Source organism: Drosophila biarmipes, chromosome 2L (assembly GCF_025231255.1).
Source record: "Drosophila biarmipes strain raj3 chromosome 2L, RU_DBia_V1.1, whole genome shotgun sequence".
In the NCBI taxonomy this organism is placed as follows: Eukaryota; Metazoa; Arthropoda; class Insecta; order Diptera; family Drosophilidae; genus Drosophila; species Drosophila biarmipes.
The window spans coordinates 22245050-22266479 of NC_066612.1; the positions used below are offsets into that span (position 1 = coordinate 22245050).

General features: G+C 46.7%; 2 protein-coding genes across 8 annotated transcripts in view; both read right to left on the minus strand.

Annotated features, from left to right (window-relative positions):
• Positions 1 to 44: 44 nt before the first annotated feature.
• On the minus strand, positions 45 to 1966 carry LOC108036812 (uncharacterized). Of its 2 annotated transcripts, none has more exons than XM_017113162.3 (4): positions 1845 to 1966; positions 488 to 1657; positions 263 to 391; positions 45 to 201 (listed from the first exon to the last, which is right to left on the minus strand). In XM_017113162.3, the coding sequence occupies exons 2-4, from the start codon at positions 1427 to 1429 to the stop codon at positions 148 to 150; spliced, it is 1125 nt and encodes a 374-aa protein (XP_016968651.1). In that variant the 5' UTR covers positions 1430 to 1657; positions 1845 to 1966; the 3' UTR covers positions 45 to 147. The 2 variants fall into 2 exon arrangements, with proteins under 2 accessions (XP_016968651.1, XP_050741240.1); XM_050885283.1 differs by having other exon boundaries at positions 1715 to 1925.
• A 1958-nt stretch (positions 1967 to 3924) lies between these two features.
• The window catches only part of LOC108036732 (uncharacterized), a 39183-nt gene continuing 21677 nt past the window's right edge, over positions 3925 to 21430 (minus strand). The window contains exons 3-7 of one of the 6 annotated variants that reach the window (XM_017113031.3): positions 12378 to 14039; positions 11541 to 12318; positions 10129 to 10859; positions 8507 to 9716; positions 3925 to 7332 (exon numbers count right to left, since the gene is read on the minus strand). In XM_017113031.3, coding sequence (XP_016968520.1) covers positions 5242 to 7332; positions 8507 to 9716; positions 10129 to 10859; positions 11541 to 12318; positions 12378 to 13978 — 6411 coding nt within the window. In that variant the 5' untranslated portion in view covers positions 13979 to 14039 and the 3' untranslated portion in view covers positions 3925 to 5241. Of the gene's footprint in view, positions 7333 to 8506; positions 9717 to 10128; positions 10872 to 11540; positions 12319 to 12377; positions 14040 to 21430 lie in introns of all 6 variants that reach the window. The other 5 variants (XM_017113030.3, XM_017113033.3, XM_017113032.3 and 2 more) reach the window with 5 other exon arrangements.

Sequence of the window (21430 nt, forward strand, 5' to 3'; positions counted from 1 at the left end):
AAAAAAACTGTTTCGATCCACCCGTAATAGAAAGATCTTGTGTTTTAGCTATTTTCGTTCAACAAAAGAAAATCATTTACTTCATTTTACAAAAATGTTACAATTATGTGGAACCTAATTAAGAGCCTAATACCTAAGTAGCCGCTACTAGAAATCCGTGTAACGCTGTCGCAGACTCTGCCGTTTGGCAACATGGTGCATCTGGAAAATGGAAGGTTTACTTTTCAAAACAGCCCTTTGAAATGATAGGATAAGGACCTACCAAACGTTGCTGACGTCGTTCGCGGTTCTTTTCGTAGGCCTTGAGAAGCGAGGGACATGTACGCCTAACAAACTCCTCCGATTCCCAAAACAGCCCGCCCTGGTTTTCGTAGCGCAGAAGGAATTCAACCTGTAGGGGTATTGGTAACAATAAGTTATGAAGGGGAGAATGGATAATTTTAATAGAATTTTTGAAGGAAGGTCTAAAACTTCAGCGAAGTCTTACCTTGCCCGCCTTGGTCTCCTTGCCCAGTATGCGTTCAATGCCGTTCTCCGGCTTGATGCGCCTGAAGAAGTCTTCGTCGTTATACTCGGTGACCACCTCCTCGCCAACTTCGTTAAGCATGTCCTCGATGCTGAGCAGTCCGTCCTGCAGCCGCTCACCGTTCTGCTCGACGCGTTGCACAAACGTCAGTGGATGCTGTTTGAGATAGTCCTCCGCCTCGGCGATTGTCTTGGCCAGGTCGAACTCCTCCTCGTCGTCATTGGTCTCATATTCCTCCTCCTCGGCCTCGCCGTCCATCTCCATGCCATCACAGTTGGCTCCGCTTGGCGAGGAGGCCCGTTTCGTCTGCGTGGAGCGTCGCTTTTTTTTGACCCAGTTCCCGCCGTCGTTCTCCTTGACGTCCGGGTGGAAGCGCACCTTCTTCACGCGAACCGACGCGGCGGCGGAGTCAGTGTCTGTGGTGGAATTATTGGGCGTCTGCGATTCTAGAAGACTGCTGCTGCTGGACGCGGACGTGGATGCCGATACTGATACGCAGCAGTTCTCGGCCAGCGTGGTTTCCTTGAGGTTCTGTGAGATTAGCTTGACTTTCGTCTCGAAGGCAGTGCAGGAGGATGTGTGCGAGCTGTTGGCCGGATGTTCTGGTGGGGATTGGCTGCTTTGCGGACTGTCGCCCTCGCCCCGCGACCCCGCCGCAGCTTCAGTCTTGTGATCCGCCTGCTTTACAGCTCCCACCGCTGTTTCCGATACTGATTCAGACCCCTTGCCCATAGATTCCGCAGCGGAATCCCTGCTGCAGTTGTCTAGATCCTCAGGTGAGCGCATTGCGTCCGCATTGGAGTCTCCGTCTCCCGTCGTAGTCTCTACCATCACACACTTAATTTGCATAGATTTGTCCAGCGAGTCACTGCCAGCCGAGTCATCGTTGGACTTGTTATCCATGAGGCTGCGGCTCCGGGTGATCTGTGTTAGCTCTCTGTCGTTTCGGGTGGCTGCTACAGTCGAATTTCGGCTAAATGCATCGCAATTCAATTGTAATCTTTCCTCAACTTTGTTGCTTTCCACTCGGTAAGATAGGGGTGGAACAACAGTCTATGTTTATCCGATACTATCGATGTTTTCAGAAATCGGCCAGTCTCACTGATTTCAATGGATAAATCGATTGTTTCACTGGAAAAAAATTTTACTGGTTGTTAATAAGATAATAAGATAAAGTCTTTTATCCACCGCAAAGGGTACCATTGACCCCACAAAAACCCGGTTCTCCTTTGGTTCCCAGGTGGGAATATGTGTTCTTTACTACAACTCCAAGATGACGTTATGAATTGGTTTAACTCTCAACCATCAATGTGGTTACCAGAATCGGCGGCGACTCCTGCTTTATAAGAGTTCTGTGTGTATGAACTAAAAAGTATCCGGCAACGTAAATAAAAGTTGTGATTTTGATACAAAAAACCTACTGTGATATTGAATGTTACACGTCAAAAACAACAACCGGGCTCCGGTTTTTAACTTTTTCTTTTTTTTAGTTGTTCAAGGGAAAAGTCGGAATTTCTCCCTACACAAGCAACCACAATATTTTATAGAGTCCCAAATAGTTCATTCAAAACGGGTGGGATTTTTGACAAATGTGAAACTCCGTTTCTCAAAGGGCCCATCGACCATCTACCATTTGATAACAGCTGATCTTACTATTTCTTTTGCTTCTACGCTATCCATTTTCAATTGTTCTCTTTCATCTTTGTTAACGTTCTTGTTTTGGATTTAATTTTCACTGACAAGAAGAAGAGTTGCACCGAAAATCATCATAACTGTCGCTTAAAGGAGCCCGTCAAATTTGCATGGAAATGGGAAATTTTCTGAACGCCAAAACCTTATACACGATCTTTTAAAAGATGGTAGATGGTGGATAGATCTCTGTGGAAAGACAGTATTAGTAGGAAAGAACGGTGAGAAGATAAAACATTCCGATCTAACAATACTTTCCGAATACGCAATTTGAAAACGCGAAAAAAGAAATTAAACCCTGTCTATTTACTATTGTAAACTACCTGCAAATTTTTAAAGCGAAATATGTTTTATTTACTCCAGAGTTTCAAATTTAATTAGATATGGGTCGTGAAAGCATCTAAAATGCCTAACAAAATGAGAAGGAGAAAATCCGAATGCCACAAATTGCAGTCCAAGAAAAGTACTATTTCTGTTACGAAGAACATGGCAAAACGAATCAAGTTTTCAAAAAAGTAGGTACTTTTACAACTTAGGTAAGTTGGCCACAAAAAAATGTCGGAACAATGTTCCGGCAACATTGTGGTTGTATAAGAGCAAGATTGTTTTATTCGTAGGGGCCTTGGTTCTATGGTAGAGTATTGCGGAATAGACGTTCAACCGACGATTAAACATTGGGGGTCCAACATTATAGGGAGTCGGCCTAGTGCATGCATAACGAGAAAGGAAGTTAGCTTCGGCAAGCCCAATTTTGCATACCCTTTAAGTAATTCAATGAAATTGAATTGAAATGTAATTTTTCTGAAATTTAATTCAAAATTTTAAAAAATGTATTAAAATGATATTCCCAATATTATGTCTAAAAACACCGAAGCTAGAGTTATATTATTATTTTTCCACCAATTTTCCGATCGTTCCTATGGCAGCTATACGATATAGTCGTCCGATTTTGATATAATTGAATTTGAAATTCATAACTAATTAAAACTTGTTATTTTCAAGCGTAGGAGGTTATATGTTAGAAAACACCAAAGATATCATTTTTATACCTGTTACTCGTGGAGTTAAAGGGGTATACTAGAGTCGTCAGAAAGTATGTAACAGGTAAGAGGAAGCGTTTCCGACCCCATAAAGTATATATACTCTTGATCAGGATCAGTAGCCGAGTCGATTTAGCCAGGCCCGTCTGTTGAGACCAACAGCAGAAACTGAAGGACATGGCTAGATCGATTGGTCTAGTGAAGCTGCTCAAGAACATAGGTACATACTTTATGGGGTCGGAAACGTCTCCTTTACTGCGTTGCAAACGCAAGGCTATAAAAAGCCTGATTTGAAAGGCTTATAGTTTCTAAGAACTAATGCTACAGAGACGTGCTATAAATCTCTGAAAAGAGAATTCAATTTGCAAAATATTCTTTTTCTACTGAAATTGTCTGGATATAATAGATTAGGACTTATGACATTCTTGACTATCTTCTCAAAACTGGACCGAACGAAAAGAGGGTGTATTCATTTAGTCGAATTAACAAGAATTATTGCACACAAAAGTCGATATCAGAACTCTTATATGGTGCGCGATCGCCATGTCCCCATACCTCGATAAGGGGAGTTTTTGTTTGGTGAAGAATAAATTTGTAAATAAAGTTTAAGCATAAAGTTACTCACGTACTAACCATGCAGGAAAAAGTTCAATTGTAAAGCAACTTGCGTATTTTTATTTGATTTCTTTATTAACATTTGTTTTTTGTACATTTTCTCTGTTGTAATTTAATGCCGTAAATCTTCGTGTGTGTGTAAGTGTGTTGTGTGGCTGTGTGCGTAGTAAACAAAACTAAGTTATTTACACTAGCTTTAAGTTCAATGTTAAGGACTATTTAATGTATAATATATATTGTGTGTATAGATATCGGTACCGATATAAGATGTATATATGCATATCAAAGGCGTTTGCAGTTATATCCAAGTAAGTTTCTGTATACAGTATCGCTCCTTAGCGTTTTCTGGATTTGATTTGCTCTGTTTAAATGTTTCTTCGCTTTAAACTATTTAAATATGGCCCCGCTATTCCACATGTGTTCTTTTCGTTTGCTTAGAGTTTATGATAACATTTTGTAGTGTTTACACAGGCTAGACTGTGCTACAAAGACGCTGTTTGCTTGAAAACAATTGTAGTACTGATTAGAACATAATTATTCCGTAGTAGAAACTAAGACCTAATCTTAACAGCGTGCTGCATTTTTCAAAGTAATATTGCAAATATTGCAAAAATCTCCCTACTCTTTGTGGATTTTTGAATTGCATTTAAATTATGTTTTTGATTTCGCAGCAGCTGTGTGTAAATATATATGTATAGATTTATATAGTATGTATATAGTACCATATTCTTTGCATGATATACGCGTTCACTTTTTTGATGCATCTACATTTATTAATAATCACAGTTCCCATTCAAAAATTAAAGGAATTAATTAAAGCAAGACCTAATTTTGAATTTATTTTTTCTCCTACACAAAGTTGATTTCTTTGAAACGCTTTTGGATCTTGCTCTGGTTGGTTAGGTCTTCGAGTAACATTTTACAAATTTAGCCAATGGTATATATACATAGGTTATAATTTTAAATGTACGTTTTAGTGTCTCTCTGATAATTTACAATACAATTAATTTAAACTACATTTTGCACCGCTCTATCAAGTAATTAGAGTAAGAATTCCGGGTTTTCCCATTTGTAATATATTCGATTTTTTTATAAATTAAGGTTACGTAAGTCTAACTTAGGGCTTAAACAAGTTTTAAGTGCAGGAACATGTTCCAATTAGGTGTGTGTATGTGGGTGTGTGTTAGTGACAATAGAAATCCCTAAAAGGTGCCTAAAACAAATCCCGAACTCCACTAACGCATTCCCCAAAAAAAGAAAACATAAGCAACAACAAAGTAATAACAAAACCAAAACTCACTTAGGGCTAAGTAACTGATAAACTTAGGTGTAGGGTGATTACATTTAATAAAAGGTTCGACCCTGGGGGGTCTACTTTCTGGAAATGACTTTGCCCGTCTTGGCATTGACCAGTATCATTTTGTCCGGTGAAGTGGGTCGCTCCTGCGCCTGAGGGTCATCGGCTTGGTTGGCACTTCCACGGAGGATCCTTCGGCGCAGGCGATCGCTGATGTTCTCGCTCTTCTGCGACTCCGAGGTGGCTTCCTCCTGGGAGGGCTTCACACTCAAGCCGCCCTCGTTCTTATACAGAATCAACTTGGTGGTGGGCTTCTTGGCCAGCGGCTCCTCCGTCGCCTCGTCTGCTGGCTCTTCATCTGGTCTGCACTGCTCCTGTTGCACGTTGGCATTCATCACGTTGTCCTGGTTGTTGTTGTGCTCGGCTTGCTCCTCCTTGGACTCACCGGTTTCCTCTGGCTCCCGCTCCACACTGATCTCGAGCTGATCGTAGCAGGTGTAGAATTCCACGGATTTCAGTTTCTCACTGGCATTAAAGTGCAGAGCGGTGTGCTCCTCCATTTCCGATTCCCCGCTGGTATTGTAATCACAGTGGGCACATTGCTGGTAGTTGGGTGGTGGAGGGTTCACGCACGCGTGCTTCTGGAGATGCTGCAGCAGCTCCTCGTGTTGCTGGGTCTCAAACGGACAGTGGAGACAGCGCTCCGGTGCCGGAATCGACTGGGGCATGTCTACGGATCCTGCGTCACTGCTGGCATCCGCCGCCAAATCACTGGTGGCCACCGAGGCGCTGGTCGACGGCGTGGAGTTGCTGCGTCGCTCCTCATCTTCCTCCGGGGTTTCGCCCTCGTTTTTGGACACAGCCGTTTCCCGCGGAATGGTCACCAACTGGCCACCACCTGACTCCAGCTGCTTCTTCAGCAGGGAGTTCTGGTTATCAAAGCTTCCGGTGGAGGAGCTTACTCCCCCGCAGGTGTTTTGCTGCAGCAGCTGCAAGCTGAGCTCATTGTCCACCACCCAGATGGTTTCCGGGCCGGTCAGCTGTAGCAACTTGGGTGCCGGGTACTCGACGTCCTCCTTGCAGTTCTTGTACAACTGTTGGCACTTCTCCTGGTAGTGCGACATGTGCACAGCGCGGTGCAGCTGGAGCAAAGTCTCCTCGGCCGTACGATACTCACAGTAGGTGCACACAAAGCCCTGTTCCTGGTCTTCCGGCTCCTGGTCGCTGTGGGCCAGCAAATGCTGCTCCAGCTCCTGCTTGGCATTGCGCTCGTCATTGTGCTTCTGGGCAAAGCGAGCCGGACACCTGGGGCAGTAGCTAATCAGCTTGTACTGGTATTCCGGCGGCAGTTGTTGTGGGTTGAGCTCTGCATCCGAGGCGGCGTCCAGCTGGACCTGGGACAGATCGATGGAGAGTGGAGTGGAGGCGGGCAGTTGTTGCACCTGCTTGGCAGCCGCGGCCAACTGGAGGGCCACACTGAAGTCCAGGCCGCCACCGGTTGCGCCTCCTCCGACTGCTCCCGGAGCGGACATCTGCTGCTGGTGGACACTCCTCATGTGGCTGCTCAAGTGCTGCTTCTTGGCACAGACAAACGTGCACAGCCGACACTCGTACTGCGTGGGCTTGTGCAGCGACACGTGGTAGTTCATCTGGGACTTGCTTTCCGAAATGTAGGGACACACCGGGCACTTCTGCTGCTTGCTCTTGGTATTGCTGCCACCGGAACCGGGATGCTCCGCCGTCGAGGGTAGACGGGTGATCTCGATCTGATCGTTCTGCTGCAACTGGAGCAGTTCCTCGGCACTGCTGCTGGCCACCACTGCCTTGCAGGCTGCGGCCCAGTAGGCCGCCGCCGCCTGGATGTCCTGCTGGGTGTTGGCCGCGTTCACCACCGCGGCGGCGCTGGCGGAGAGCGGGGAGTGGAGGAGCTGCTCCAGCTGTTTGGTGGTCATCAGCAGCTGGGCACTGGTGTTGCTGCTGACATTCGGGTTGCTGCCGGGCTTTAGGATGTTGCTGGTGGGGTTCGACGGGATATGGGACTGCGATTCGTTCGTGGCACCTGCTCCCAGGGGTCTGTAGATGGGGGGTGCGTTCGCTGAGACACTGGCTCCTCGCTCAAGGGTCTCGATCCGAATATCCCCGGAATGCTTTAAGCGACAATGCCGCTGTTGGGGAGAACCAGAAGAAATGGTCAACAATTAGTGCCTCGAATGGGTTAATTTATCAAGTGTCCTTCTGTTTTAATGTTTGTATATGTTTGTGTGTGTGAGTGTGTATGTGTGTGTACACCCTTTTCAGGGAGTATAACCATGAGTTTAGCCCAATCGAAAACCCTCGCACCGTAATGGGAATCCCTTTAAGGTTAGCTTTGTTTTATATTTTTCAGGGTGTCATGGGTTTGTTTTTTTCGTGATTTCGATTTATGGATTACATTTAGTTCGAGATAGAGAGCAAGCAAGACTTTCACCAATGATTTTCTTATAGTTAATAATCGTTTATCGTATAGAGTACAACAAAAGCAAGACCAGACACCACACATTAAACAGTCGAAATCGGGACAGTAAAGGGGCTTACAAAATAGACTTTGCATATTTACCAGCGCAGCGCAGGGACTACGGACACAGATGGAGTGGTGAGATGGGGTCGGAAGGTGTCGGATCGGGGACTGCGAATTGTCTACATTCAGTGCTTGACTATATAGGGTTTTAGCATCCTTTCTAATGGTACTCATGCCTCCCTGACGTTTAGGTATAAAAGACTAAAAGCCCTCGTTCGTCTCAAAATGAAATCAGGATAAGTTTGAAAACAGAGATTTTTTATTATTCCCATAAGAATTCGTTTCATTCTGTCTGTTTTTATCAAATGGGGAAGAGCCTAATTTAAAACAATACGATAGGTATATATTGTATGCGAACTATTTTGTTTAAAGTTACACACTAAAGCAGGAATATCTTAATGTCTAATGGAAAATGATTTATTAAAAATCAGTTCGTAAAAATAATAGCAACTGTCTATTTGAAATATTTTGTATTTTCTGTGGCTGAAATATATTGCATTAAAAAAATAATCGTCTTGTTGTTAGGTAACAATCCATTCTTTTCAGCGCTATGATGAACACTAATTGACCAATTCAAAAAAGCTACCTGCAAAAACTTTTCCCGTGACAAATGAAAAAATACGTCGCCCCTGTTCTAGATCCCATTCCTACTTTGGAAAGCCCGGAGGCGGTCAGGCTTCTTGGAAGATTTCGGGTAAAAACGAAACTTTCGGGGATTGGCGGCTTGTTTCGGTTTTTCTATGGGACAAAACACAAATCCATTAAAATGCACAGGGCCATACCTGGATGACATGCTTCCAATTCGAGACCTGGTGGCAGTGGCCACAGCGATACGGCGACGGGTCGCGTCGATCGCCGTCGGCCATGGTCAGAAGGCTGGGACTACCTGGACTATGGCTATGGAACCTCGTCGGCGGCTGCGGCATCTGCACGGCAGGTGGCCCCTGCTGCTGCGGCGCCATCGCAGCCAGGTAGGAAGACGAGGCTGCCGGCGGCGGTGGCGACGATGTGGCGGAGGAGGACGCGGAGGCGGACGCAGAGCCGGCGGCCGATGAAGTGGAGGCCACAGAAGACGACGATGACGACGAGGATGACGAGGGAAAGGAGTTGGAGTCGGGTTTCGTGTTAGTGTTTATGGCGTGGGCATGGGTTAGACCCGCCGCCAGGTGGTAACCTTCACCGGCCATGAGTGGAGGATGGTGATTGTGGTGGGATGAAGATGAGCTGTTGCTACCCGCACCCAGTTGATGAGCCAGGGTCTTTGAAAGAGCTGGTGGTGATGGGGTGGCAGTAGAAAAAGGAGTAGGAGTGGTAGTTACTGGCAAAGGCGATGCATTGGGCTTGCTGACTGAGTTGGTGGGTTGTGGTGGTGTGGTATTGGTAGATGAGGCGACGATGGCGGCATCCTGCCGGAGTCCATTTCCCACAACCGAGTTACTGTTAGCGTTAGAGGGATGATTTCCATTTCTGGCACTGCGCGGTGAGGTGAGCAGATCCTGCAGCGATCTGGCGGTGTCTTTGGTGGTGCTAGTGGTGGCTTTGGTGGTTCTACTGGTGGTGGTGTTCGGCGACGTCAGACTGTCGGCACTTGCCTCGTTTTGACTCGCTTTCTGCTCACCGTGCTCTAAAATGGAGGCGGCACTGGCTTTCGTCGTATTGGCTTGTGGCTTTCCGCCCGCCAACGCCAAAGCAAGTCCGCTCAGAGCGCTGGCGTTGGGCGTCGGCGAGTGCTGGGCCTCCTGGATGGCCCGCTGCAGCAGTCCGGCCGAGATGGCCGGACTCGCACCGGCGGCCCCGGAGTTTGGCGACGACTGCGACTGGGTCTGCGACAGGCACATGGCGGCGAAGACCTTGTTCATGTAGAACTGCTGGTTCCCGCCCACGGAGACCTGCAGCGGCGAGGTGCCGGAGTTGGCCGAGCTGGCCTTCGGGTTGCTGGCGTCCTGGTAGTGGATCTTCACGTGCGCCAGCACAGCATCGCGGTTCTGGTGTCTGTTAGAGGAAGTTATCCGTTAGTTACAGAACAAAATAAAATCGAGAGTATTGAAATTTTGGTTCAAAAAAATAACATTAACATTATTTAAGAGTTCTCTATTTAGTAAAAGTTGTTCAGGCATCAGTTAAGCTTAAGTTTATTAAGTAACCTGGCAATAAATACTAAATCGGTTTAAAATTTTAGTTATTTTCGGGACTATTAAAGCGTTGTTCTGTGTTTCTTAAAAAAAGTTTAAGTCATTAATAAACCTAAAAAACCCAAATAAACGAAGAATAATAATGTGCACTTGAGTTGAAAGATGTGTACTAATTAAGCCTTAAAACATTTTAACATAAACTTCTTTTGAAATCGAGTTAATTTAATCCAGAACCTTGATAAGGGACCGCTCCAACACCCTTCCTTACTTACCCGAAGTTGCATTTGCGGCACCGGTAGACCGTCCTCTTCTCATTGCCCTCCTGGTGCACCTCGGTGATCAGATCGTCGCTGGGCTTGCCGAGCATCGCCGATCCCTGACTTGCTCGCTTCACCGGCGAAATGGTTACCGAGGGCGTGATCATCGTGGACTGGTGCTCCTTCTGCTGCTGCTGCTGGTGCTGCTGCTGGGCCATGGCGGCATTCATCATGGTGGCCAGCAGGGGAATCCGGATGAGGTTGTCCGCCAGGTGGGCGTCGTCCAGGACATTCGGCTTGGTCGGCTGCACCGGTTCCAGGGTGATGTCCTGCCCGGTGACCGAACCCACCTTCGCGTAGTCCTTGAGAAAGGCCAGCGAGGCCACCTGGTTGGGGGTCATCTCGCCGGACTTCATCAGCTTGGGGTCGCCGTCCTCCTCGGTCACCTTCATCAGGGTGATGTACTTGTTGTACTTGGTGTAGTTCCGGCGGCCCGTCTCGTCGTTCATCAGGACCTTGGCCGTCTTGTGCGAGGGATCGCGGATGGTCTTCAAGCGGATGTGCTTCGTGATGTCCCAGCGCCAGTTGGAGCGGTACGAGCAGAGCGAGCACTCGAAGGGCTTCTTGTTCAGGTGGCCCACGATGTGCACGTGGAAGCGGGAGGCCGTGGAGGCCCAGAAGCTGCAGTGCGGACACTTGTAAACCTTCTTCAGCGATGAGTTGGCGGCCTCCTCCTCGGGCGTCATCTTTTTGGTTACCTGCAGTGCGTGAAAGAGTCAAATTTCATTTTGACGTGGCATATGCTCGTGCTGGGTCGAGGGGTTCAACTAAATAAAACTGTCATGTCCTAAGGTGCTCAAACAGGAAATGGATTCAACGGACTAGTTCGAAAACGAATTTAAAATACATCTTTTCTAAAACTGTTTTTTTTGGAAATCTTATTTCTTATCTGATTTTATTACTTTTATATTGATATTGATATATATGTTATCCTAAGCAGAAATACAAATTAAACACATAAGATTCATTTTGGTGTTAGATAGGTAAATTTATTAAGTATTATTGTAACCATGGAACATTGTTAATTTGACATTATGTATATCCTGAAGCTCCCATTTTTGAAAATTCCTTCAAATTAGTAAATTAGAATAGAGCGCCTACTTTGGGTAATATCGAAACAACAATATTTAAAATTCTTCAAAATTTCATCAAAGTGATCATTAAGTCCTATAGATTTTGTATTCTGTGTAGAATATTAATGTTACTCTTCTAAAAATGACAACATAAAAACAATCTGTTATTTTTGATGAGCCTACACTAAAGAGCCATTATAAACTAAATAATTAAAATTATTGCGGTTTAAACTTAAAAATGGGGAACTCATATTTTTGGCTGTGGGGTCTGTGCTTAGTGGACTCCGGACTTACCTCGCCGTAGCCGGGCGCCGTTTCCACGCCGTAGTAGCTGTTCTCCTCATTGCTGGCCGCCTGACTTCCGGCCGGGGACTTGACGATGCTGTGGCTGCTGTTCTCCTGCTGCAAGGACGCGGCCGCTGCGGCGGCGACGATCTCCTTTGTGGCCTTATTCCAGATGCAAACCCTCTGCTGCTGGACGGCCGCCTGCTGCTGCAGGCTCTGGGAGTCCGGCCGCCGATCGCCGCTCTCCCCGGAGTTCGAGTCGTACATCTCGTTGGCGCAGCGGATGGCCTCGACGCACTGCTTCAGGTGATGCAGCAGGTCCGTGGAGGACTTGCAGCGGTGGCGGCAGTGCTGGCATCGCGTGGATCCCGTCACACTGAGATTCAGGGCTGAATGGGAATGGCGGTCCTCGTCGTCCTCGTCGATTTCCAGCCTGTCGTCGGCATCGTCCTCGTGCAGGCCAGCATCGTCGTCGTCGATGATTACCGCCGAGGCGTGGCAGCTCTTGCCGTGGATGATCGACTCCGAGAGACACTTGGCCACATGTCCGCACTGGCACACCAGATTCTCGTGCTGCGCCCCCGTCTTCAGTTTGTCCAGGAAGCTGGACCTCTTGGTCATCTGGCTGCGCGAAGAGTTCTGGGAGGCCACCGTCGTTGCCGGCGATAGTTGTGGCACATCCGACTTATCCAGCATCTCCGAGATCTGCTTCTCGTTGAAAAACATGGATGCGATTTCCGTGAGGGAGCTGCGCGAGGCGTTTGTCTCCTTCGACAGGTTCAATACGCTAAGGGGTACAAGACAAGCATTGTAGTTATTTTACCATACTTAGCGTGCGTTACTCACTCTTTGGCTCCCTTGCTGATCGGGATGAGGTTTGGCACAGGTCGCTGGGCCCTCGGCGTGGGGGTTCCCACGCTGGAAGTGTCCGAGGAGCAGCCGCCCTTCTGCGACAGATCCGTGGGCTCCTCCTCCTCGTGGTACTTGCTCCGTTTGCCGTAGTGGTGGTGATGCATCTGCTGCTCCTCGCCACCGCTCATAGGCTCGTCGGGATCCTCGACGCCGTCCAGCTCGTCGTCCACATTGTTGTTGTTATACTGATCCTCCAACTCGGCGGAGTCGCTGAGGAAGTCTTCGCACATCTCACTCGCGCCCACTTTGTTTTGGCGCCTCGGCCAAATGGAGCCCGCATTGCCCACCGGCGGCACATGGTGGTTCATCTCGTGGACCGTCAGAGATTGCTTGATGTCGGCGGTAAAGTCGCAGGCGGCACACTTGAATGCGCCCGCTCCGCCGTGGTTCTTCATGTGTCTGTCCAGGTTCCACTTGTAGGGCGTGCGGAAGTCGCAGGTGACGCACTTGATCATCGGCATTGAGTGGTACTTGACGTGCTTGCTGAAGCGCGCCTTGATGTGAGTCACATAGCTGCACTTGTCGCAGCGGAAGAACTTGGTCTTTCCGTGCTCGGCCAGCTCGTGGGCCCGCAGTTGAGTTCGGTAGAGGGTGGTAAACTCGCAGGCGCTGCACTTGAGGAGGCGGTTCTGGGGCTCCTCCCCGTTGGAGGGGGGCGTGGCCGAGCCACTGGTGGGCGAGGGGGTGGGCGGTTCGGCGGGCGACTGGCGCTCGAAGTCGCGCAGGACCTGCATTTGGTACGCACTGGTGGCCGCCAGCTCCAGTTCCCGCTGCTCCCGCTGCTGCTCCTCGCGTTGCCGCTGGTTGAAGGCCTGTATGTCGCGCTGCAACTTCTCCTCCTGCAGCAGAAGCTCCCGCTTCACCTGTTCCAGGGTGGGCACATCCGGCACGGCAACAGTCAGGCTCTGGCCGCCCATCACGCCCACACTCTCCTCCAGTCGCCGCTTTCGCGCCTCCCGGCTCATGCCCCGCTTGCCCCTGGCCTGACCGTGTCCACTGGGAATGCCGTCCGTGCATCCGTGCACCATCTTCATGTGCCGCACCAGCTTCTGGAAGTGCCGCGAGGCGTACAGGCACAGCTTGCACTTGTTGATCACTATCTTCTCGCCGTGCACGTCGCGCAGGTGGGTCAAGTGGTAGCGGGGATTCTGCGTGAAGTACGCACAGTGGTTGCAGCTGTAGTTCCGCTTGATCTTGCACTGCGGCAGGCCCTCCTCCTTGGCATCCATGCCGATGACGGCCTGCTGTTGCTGCTGTTGCTGTTGCTGCTGTTGCACGCTGTTCACAACGGCAACTGCTGCGGCTGCTTGTTGCTGCTGCTGCAGCAACTGCTGCAGGCGGAAGCGCTCTACATGTCGCTCCAGGAGCGAGGAGCCCACTTGTGAGGCAGCCGTGTTGCTGCTGGAAACGAGTCCGGCGTTGCCGGTGGGCTGGTGGCTATGGCCACCTTGCTCCGTGTACAGCTGATTTCCGCTGACCACGCTGCGCACGATGAGCGTGTCACCCGAACGTTGCACCATTGACGGCAGGTCCATGTTAGGATGCTGCTTCTCAAATGCTGTCCTGGCAAATCCCTCCAGACTGGCTAGTGGTTAACTGCAAGAGCAAGAGATGTAATCCAGTTAGTTGTGGTTGCAAGTAATCGCATTAAGACCGAATGACAGCTACATCATGATGAAATGTTTGCTCCTTTAATTCAACTTGGCAGAGCAGTGTGTGCACTAAGCTTTATGTAAACTACTTTCATATGAGGCTATCTCACAGTTGTTTTTGCAAGAATGTAGATGAAAATTAAGATCGTATTTGTCGATGTTTAATCTAACTACCTTTTTCACTTTCGTATAATGCCTTTGTTGGATAAATCTTAGTCAATGATAGTAAAACAGTATGGCGATTCAATAAAACTCCAAGCGATTTAATTAAAGGGTAGACTTTATTTATGAATTATGAGATGAATTATTTCAGTTCCTTTCCAAGCCATTTTTTTATTGTAATCGGACACGGTTAAAAGATTAAACAAAATCCTAATCATAAAAATATTTTTAGAATGTACCATCTTCCAGTTCCTCCTCAAAAAGGAGGGAAAAGAGGAGGAAATTAATGCCAAATGCGATACAAAGGCTGCCTTAAATGCAGATTTCAACACTTTCCCAACTCATTACACATACATTAACGCAAGCACACATGATTCGCTCGTGTTTGTGTGCGAGTCTCATAAATATTTCAGCGTTTTTCCCCAAAACACTCCGCTTCCCCGCCAACCCTTATCAGCGAAAGTTGGTTCAGTTTTCCCAACTTCCTTGGCAGGATATTAAACTGAAATGTTTTCTGCCCGCCGAAATGCTACAAAGTAGCGTTAAATCAACAGAGAGTCGGGGAAATTGGGCAACGGAAAATGGAAAATCATTCGAGAGCTCTGACAGGAAAATGAACCCCAAGAGCCGCATGAAATCTCAGAGGTAAATGTATTGTAGTTTGTGCGTTACACAAATCCATTTTAGGGCTAATTGGAGTTGGCCAGGTTGAAAAAGGGAAAATAGGAAAGAGTTGGAAAATTTCAATGCTTCCAATGAAAGTCTGGGATCCGATGAAGGTCAACCTTTTTGGGAGCCACCGTTTGCATGAGTGCCCAGGCAGCGAGGAAGCCCTGCTTAGCTCTCCCCACATTCCCAGACTTGTGGCTAATCCTTGGGGTGTCGTTTTTATCAAATGCAGTAATTTTGCTTTTTAAGCGTTTTTTATTATCCACCCTCAACCACATTTGTGTGAGTGTAAGTCCCCCACAGAAACAGCAATTGTGTTCGGGCTTTGATGGAACATCTCTCTGGTGTCGTCATTTAACTAACATATTTAATTATATCAAGAGAGAACGCTATAGACGGCAGCCTCGACTTTTGTATACCCCTTACTCAACTAAGATGAGTGCGAGAGAGATGGAGATATGCCAGCAGCAAGGCGGCTGTTTACAGGATTGCACAGCCCCGCAACAGCGTCGCCTAGCGTCCATTCGTTTGGACATATTAAACTTCTAAAAAATCCTTCCATATAAACGTTACACACTTTTCGATGAATCTGAGATGGTGCAAAAATACATTAAAATCGGCATATGCATGTCCCGCACACACACGCGTAGGCTGTATGGTCTTGACATTCAACACGTTTATTGTCGCAGAGCAACAAGCTCATCATCCCCCAACATTCAACGTCCCACATTCTACATTCCACATCCTCATCAGCGTCAAGGCGGAACTCATTAACAGAGAGAGGCGTCCAAGTGTGGGTGGGTGTGTGGGTGGAAGGGGTCCTCCAGGGCTGGCAGGACAACACATAAAGCTGTGGTATGGAGCTCACACCGTATACGATCACCGGCAGGGGCGTACTCAATGTTAATTGTCACTCGGGGTCGGTCAGGTGAATGTTAATTCGTTCCTTTACAATTACATATATTTGTTTCACAATTTAGTTCAACAAACTTGTTGATTAATTTATTCGATTAATTTTCAAATTCGACTTAAAGAGCCTTATTTGTGTTGGGCTATTTTTATTTTAAGAATTTTAAGATCAAAAATAACATTTTGGATTTTTTAATTAAAATAGAAAATAAAATATTTATGCTAGACTAAACTCTCTTTATTTTCAAGCGCCAGGGGATGTTCCCTACTAAGACCAAATTCAATTCGTGATTTTTTATTGTTCTCGTCCCCATGCATCCACGGTTTTTGGGTAGCCCTCGTCCTGGACAGAATTGCCTTAGCCCTATGCATTGTTGACACCGCGCTTGTTAAGGAAGGCGAAGGAGAAAATTGCGTCGACGAGCTGCTTCCTGCTCAGTTGCCGTTTGTTTTGTTGTGCTAATGTTTTTCTCAGTTTTCAGATGTTGCTTTTGTTGTTCTTGGCTAAGTAAATACGGCAACTCACACAGCGTGGCTCACAACCTGCTTATGCGGCAACGCGTTTCGCGTTGAAATTTTAATTTCTCGCGCGACGCCAAAAAGTATGCTTCAAAGGATAAGGCAAGGATGTGCTGGGGCGGGGTGGGGCACGCACTTGGTGGGCGTGGGCATAAGCTGTTGCCATTGTTTGTTCTTGTTATTGTTTTTGTTGTTCTTCTGCTGCTGTTGCAGCCTACGCGGACTTAATTAATCTTGCTGTGGGCTTAGCCCGTTGTCCTGGCAATGCTCAGATATCCTGGTTATCCCTTTGCCGCCTCCCATTTTACCCCCAATTCTGACGCTCTAAGACTTCTTTTCTTCCGTTTCGTTGTGTTTCGATTCTGTTTTTGGTGTTAATGAGGCGACAGTGGGGCGCCTTTTTCTGCGGCTGCATTAAAAACTGTTGAGCGTTGGCGGTTTGATTGATGGTTTTCAGCCGCTGAGCCGGCTTGGCTTTTTAGCTTTTTGTCAATTTAATTAAAAACCAGTGAGTTTTACGGGGGCTTTTCTATGTTACCAACATTTTAAAAATAAGCGTGTTTCTATATTATTTTGTCTAAGCGGTTTCTGTGGCTAAGGAGGTGCTATATCTTTTATCCAAGCCATTTCATTTGAAAATGTAAAACATGCACGACTTGCACGACTTCCAGCCACGTAAATTGTTGCATAATAAGGCAATTTCAGCGACTTAAATGTCTCGACAGTTCTGCTTGAATTTTCGCAGCTTAATTGGCACTGCAATCATCAAGTTTCTGTGGACCTAGTAGCATTCGGGTGGCCAATTTCCTTGTTTGGTCATTTGGCCAAGGACCAGAGGCGAGGGTCCACGGGTGCAAGGAGCCGGAAAGGGAAGTGGAGCGACAGGAAATGGGAGAACGGATGCTGTGCTGTTGCTGCAAATTAACTGCAAACTGCAGTGAAGTAAATAAGAAATGTGCCGGAGGGAAAAAGTCTGCTGAAATGCTCGACAAAATGTTTATTCATCATCAATTTGTTTATTCGATGGCAACTAACGCTTTCGATGCTCTTCACGCTGGCCATTTCGTTTTCATTTCATGATCCTTTTGAGAGGAAGTTATCGCCTTGTTTACGGCAGTGCGAATGTAATAACAGCTCGTCGTAAAAGGACGAAACAACCGACAATAAAGGCAAAGTTAATAATTAACAGCGTTCAGGAAACAACCTCCTTTAACACAATTCGTCTCTTTAAAAGTGGAATTCAAATTGCCTACACTTAAGTTGAAATAAGTTACCCGGATCTTGCCACTTCCTCTTTGCATTTAGCGTAAAAGTTAGGCGGTGGAAAGTTTTTGCCAGCTTAGGTTGGGGTGTTATTACTTAAAGATTCTGTTGCTGAAACTAAAACGTCAAGGCAGTCAAAACTTTTACAAAACAGTCGACCCCGCTCCCCTGTTTGCTCAAGGATCAAGGATGGGGCGACGCATTATATTGCCTTCACATAAATCTCAACCGACGTCAAAGTTTATTTCGCATTTTTGAAATTAAATAAAGATTTGTCACGTAGGAATCCATTTGCTGGGGGTCACAGTCATCCACACATATTGAGCCGACACCAGCCACACACGCCCTCTGATGAGACAGCATAAAGCAGGACTGTTTTTTCCTATATACTTCTCCCTCCTTTATCTCCAAGGTCGAAAACTTCTGCGATTTTGAAGTTTGACATCGCGCCATTCTTCTATTATTTTTGTGCGAGCTCTTTGCTATTTGCTTTCGCTTCTTTTCATTTTGGTTGCGGAAACAAAGTTGACCGGAAGTGGGTGGCGCTTCCATTTCCGTTTTTGATTAAGGTTAAGAGGCCGGAATCAGTTGGGGAACCTAGCGGAATTTTAATAAAGGCTATTGCACAAAATCCACCGCTTTTATATAGCTTTTTCGTGGACGATTTTTCTTATTCGGGATTCATTACGGGTGTTGGGACGAGCATATGTTGGCATATGTTGACAGTCACCTGCTGGGCCCTCTGGCTACGACTGTGTGAATATATTAGCACAGTCCTCCTACTTGCTAGGACCACCCGAAAGTCCCCCTACTTCTCCTCCCTTCATACATAAACATGACGCGAAGTTGTCGTTCTTTCTCTTGACACCCAAACGCCGCGTTGTCCATTAGCAGCTCAGACTTTTTCCGCAGTATATGTGTACTCTTCGCCTAATTAGACATTGCGGGTTTCGTGGGTGGAAGGACCGACATTAAAATAAAAACAAACATATGATTCGACGGATCTACCTTTGGCTCGGGTTGTAAAAAAAAGCTGCGAAAAAATTGTTTAAAAAATCACACAAAAATGTAAGTGCGGACGGGAAAAACCGCGAGGTGGGAAAATCACAAGGAGATATCCACGAACCCGCGCACATGCAAATTACCAGGCAGCAACAGCGGCAGGACAACGTTGCTAATGCGCCCCGTTTGCATTGTCTGCACTCACACAAGCTCACCAGCCACACACACACTTACTTGACTCGCCTGTCGTCGCTTTTAACAGCGGATATTCTTTTGTTTAACCGAACCAACGAAAAGCGGCGTCTCTTTCTCTCCCTCCTTCCCTAATAACGAGTCCTGTTCCTCTCTCTTTGGCAACGCTTTCCCGATTTTTCAGCCGTCACACGACGAGTCACTCTAGCCGTCCAACAACAACTGAAGAAGTGACCGCCGTGGTCCTGTGAAAGGATGCTGCTGTTGGTGCTGCCTTAACTTCGGCTGCTGTTGGTTAGTTGGTGTCTCTTCATCTGCAGAGGAGTCGAATTCGTTTTTATGACTGTTAAGGATGGCGAGTTGGCTTTTGCTAAAGAGAAACCTTAAGAGTCGCGTTAAGAGACAGTCGCTCCCTTCGAGAGTGTTAGACAACAGAAAATATACATCCTTAGCTTCTCTGTTATTTTACAGAGACTGTTAACTTAAAATGTGCCTGGTGAGCAACTTTTTTAGGATTTAAAGATGTTTGAGTTATTTTATTGTGTTTGATGTCTGTTTATTATATAAAACATTACATTACATACATTAAAGCAACACAATAATATAAATAATTAACAATAATTGTAGTAACAAACACGATGTGCACATTTCTTTTTAAATTCCTCTAATTTAAACGGGGATACCCTTCACCATTTTCCACTTGCCAACTTCACAACCGAAGCCAATTGCGAAACCACAAACCTGTTTAAAGGCAAGACAACATCTCCATTTACACCATTTTAATTTGTCGCAAATCCGAGTGACATTTTACCGCACTTAATTTGTTAACCAGGCAGAAGAACGAGGTCCACTTGAAAAGAAAAGCCATCAGGGGAAAATAATGTGGAAATCAAGCGCACTTCAGCCGGGCGGCAGTTGTCGAGAGGCTAAGCCGAAACCGTAAAATGAGACGAGCTGCGTCGCGGGTTTCAGCTTGGGTTCGGTTTTCGGGATGGCTTCCATTTGGTCCTTGGTCTGGTGGCGAGGACTGAGGGATTTTCCCGTGTCCTTTTTCAAGGCAATCAACACAAATGCTACTTAAAAATTTATTTGTGGCACGCACGAGACGCAGACACAAAGGGAGTGGGTGAAAGCGGAAGGAGAGCCCGACTGAAGGCGTTGCAAAGCACAAACACTTAGCACGCACACTGGGCAGGCTCACACTCAGACACAGACACATGAGGCGCCGACAAAAAAGGACAATCAACATTTTAACACTTTTAGGGCGAAGGACACAAGGGGGAGAGGGATTTTTCAGTTGAGATATGTGTTGCGGTCATGCATTTTTATACGTATTACACTGCAAAAATTTTGAAATTAAATATATTAAACAATAGCGAAAATCTCCCCACCCTTGCTTTAAGTGCAACATGTTTTCCCCCTCAAAGCCCCGTCTCCTAATAAAGAAGCACATTTACTCAAAGCCCGCAATCATATGCATTTCTTTCTGTGCATAGCCAGTGCGGCAGGAGAGGTCACAGTAACGGGTTAGAAGGACATGCAGGCCGGAAGGACAGGAAGCATCCATGGCCAGCATCAGACACGGGCGCTTGACATTTAAGCCTGCCATTGAGACGGGTCCTGCCTGGTTTTCCTAACCACTCTGCACTTACCATGGAACGTTGATAAATGTGGGACATTTTTGTACGTTTAGCTAATTCCCGGCCTTGCATGGCATTTATGAACAGGACAGGCCAACGCGCCCAACGCAAATATTGACCCGGAGACACAAGACGGTAAGCTGCAGTTGCTTCTGGCTCAAATCTTTTAAGCAACTTTTCTGTAAACTTTTCTAATCAAACACTCGGCCACGGAACCGCTGACTAGTGTGTTCCGGATGTGTGGCAAGAAGTGTGTTGGTGCACGTCCAGCCAGTGCCGAAAACTCGACTTGTTTGTTTGCCTGTTGCCCCGATGGAGCTGCTCTTGTATCCCGCATGCTGCACCCTCCTTCCCTCATCCGCAGCCTCCCTTCTCCTCGACCGAGGTAAATGAAGCAGCTCAATTTCGCCCACAGAGAGGAGAAAGTTGCTTGAGTGCCGCATGCGGAGCTCGAAGCTTTTCCACCTTCCCTCCCACGGGGACGCCGACTCCTCCACCCATGTCTATGTGGTGGAAAGAGTGTTGCTTGGTCAGTGAATGCGGCAGCGGCAAGGGGATCCTGCCAAGGAGGTGTAATGAAGCCGCACAAATGCACACAACATTGTTCAGGGCTTTTGCAGTAATCAAAAAGAGGGAAAACGAAAAATAATTTGTTGCAGTTTGTTTGCTTGATCCGAGACCGACGTGGGGAAAATTAAAGGGCTTTTACGGAAGTTCTGAAAAATGTCTGCACTTGTTTCGAATTTAAATTACTGATGAGCAAGCAAATAAAACCACAGCCCTAACGACTATAATTAAAAACCCCTCGAAAGAATTTGAAATAAGCGTACGAATTAGTTTTAATTTTAATTTATTAGAGTTTCACAGGACTTACGTTTTATAGAGCATTATTTATATGTCAAAAAGTTTAAGCTGAAAACATTTGGTTGTTGTTACGCATATAATATTATGTTTTTCTTACACAAGCAGGGATGAATGA

Excerpts from the sequence above, each read along its gene's own strand:
- LOC108036812 (XM_017113162.3), bottom strand. The coding sequence starts at position 1,429 with ATGGATAACAAGTCCAACGATGACTCGGCTGGCAGTGACTCGCTGGAC. Across the intron at positions 392-487 it reads AGGAGACCAAGGCGGGCAAG|GTTGAATTCCTTCTGCGCTA; the intron begins GTAAGACTTCGC and ends ATACCCCTACAG. Across the intron at positions 202-262 it reads AACGACGTCAGCAACGTTTG|ATGCACCATGTTGCCAAACG; the intron begins GTAGGTCCTTAT and ends TCCATTTTCCAG.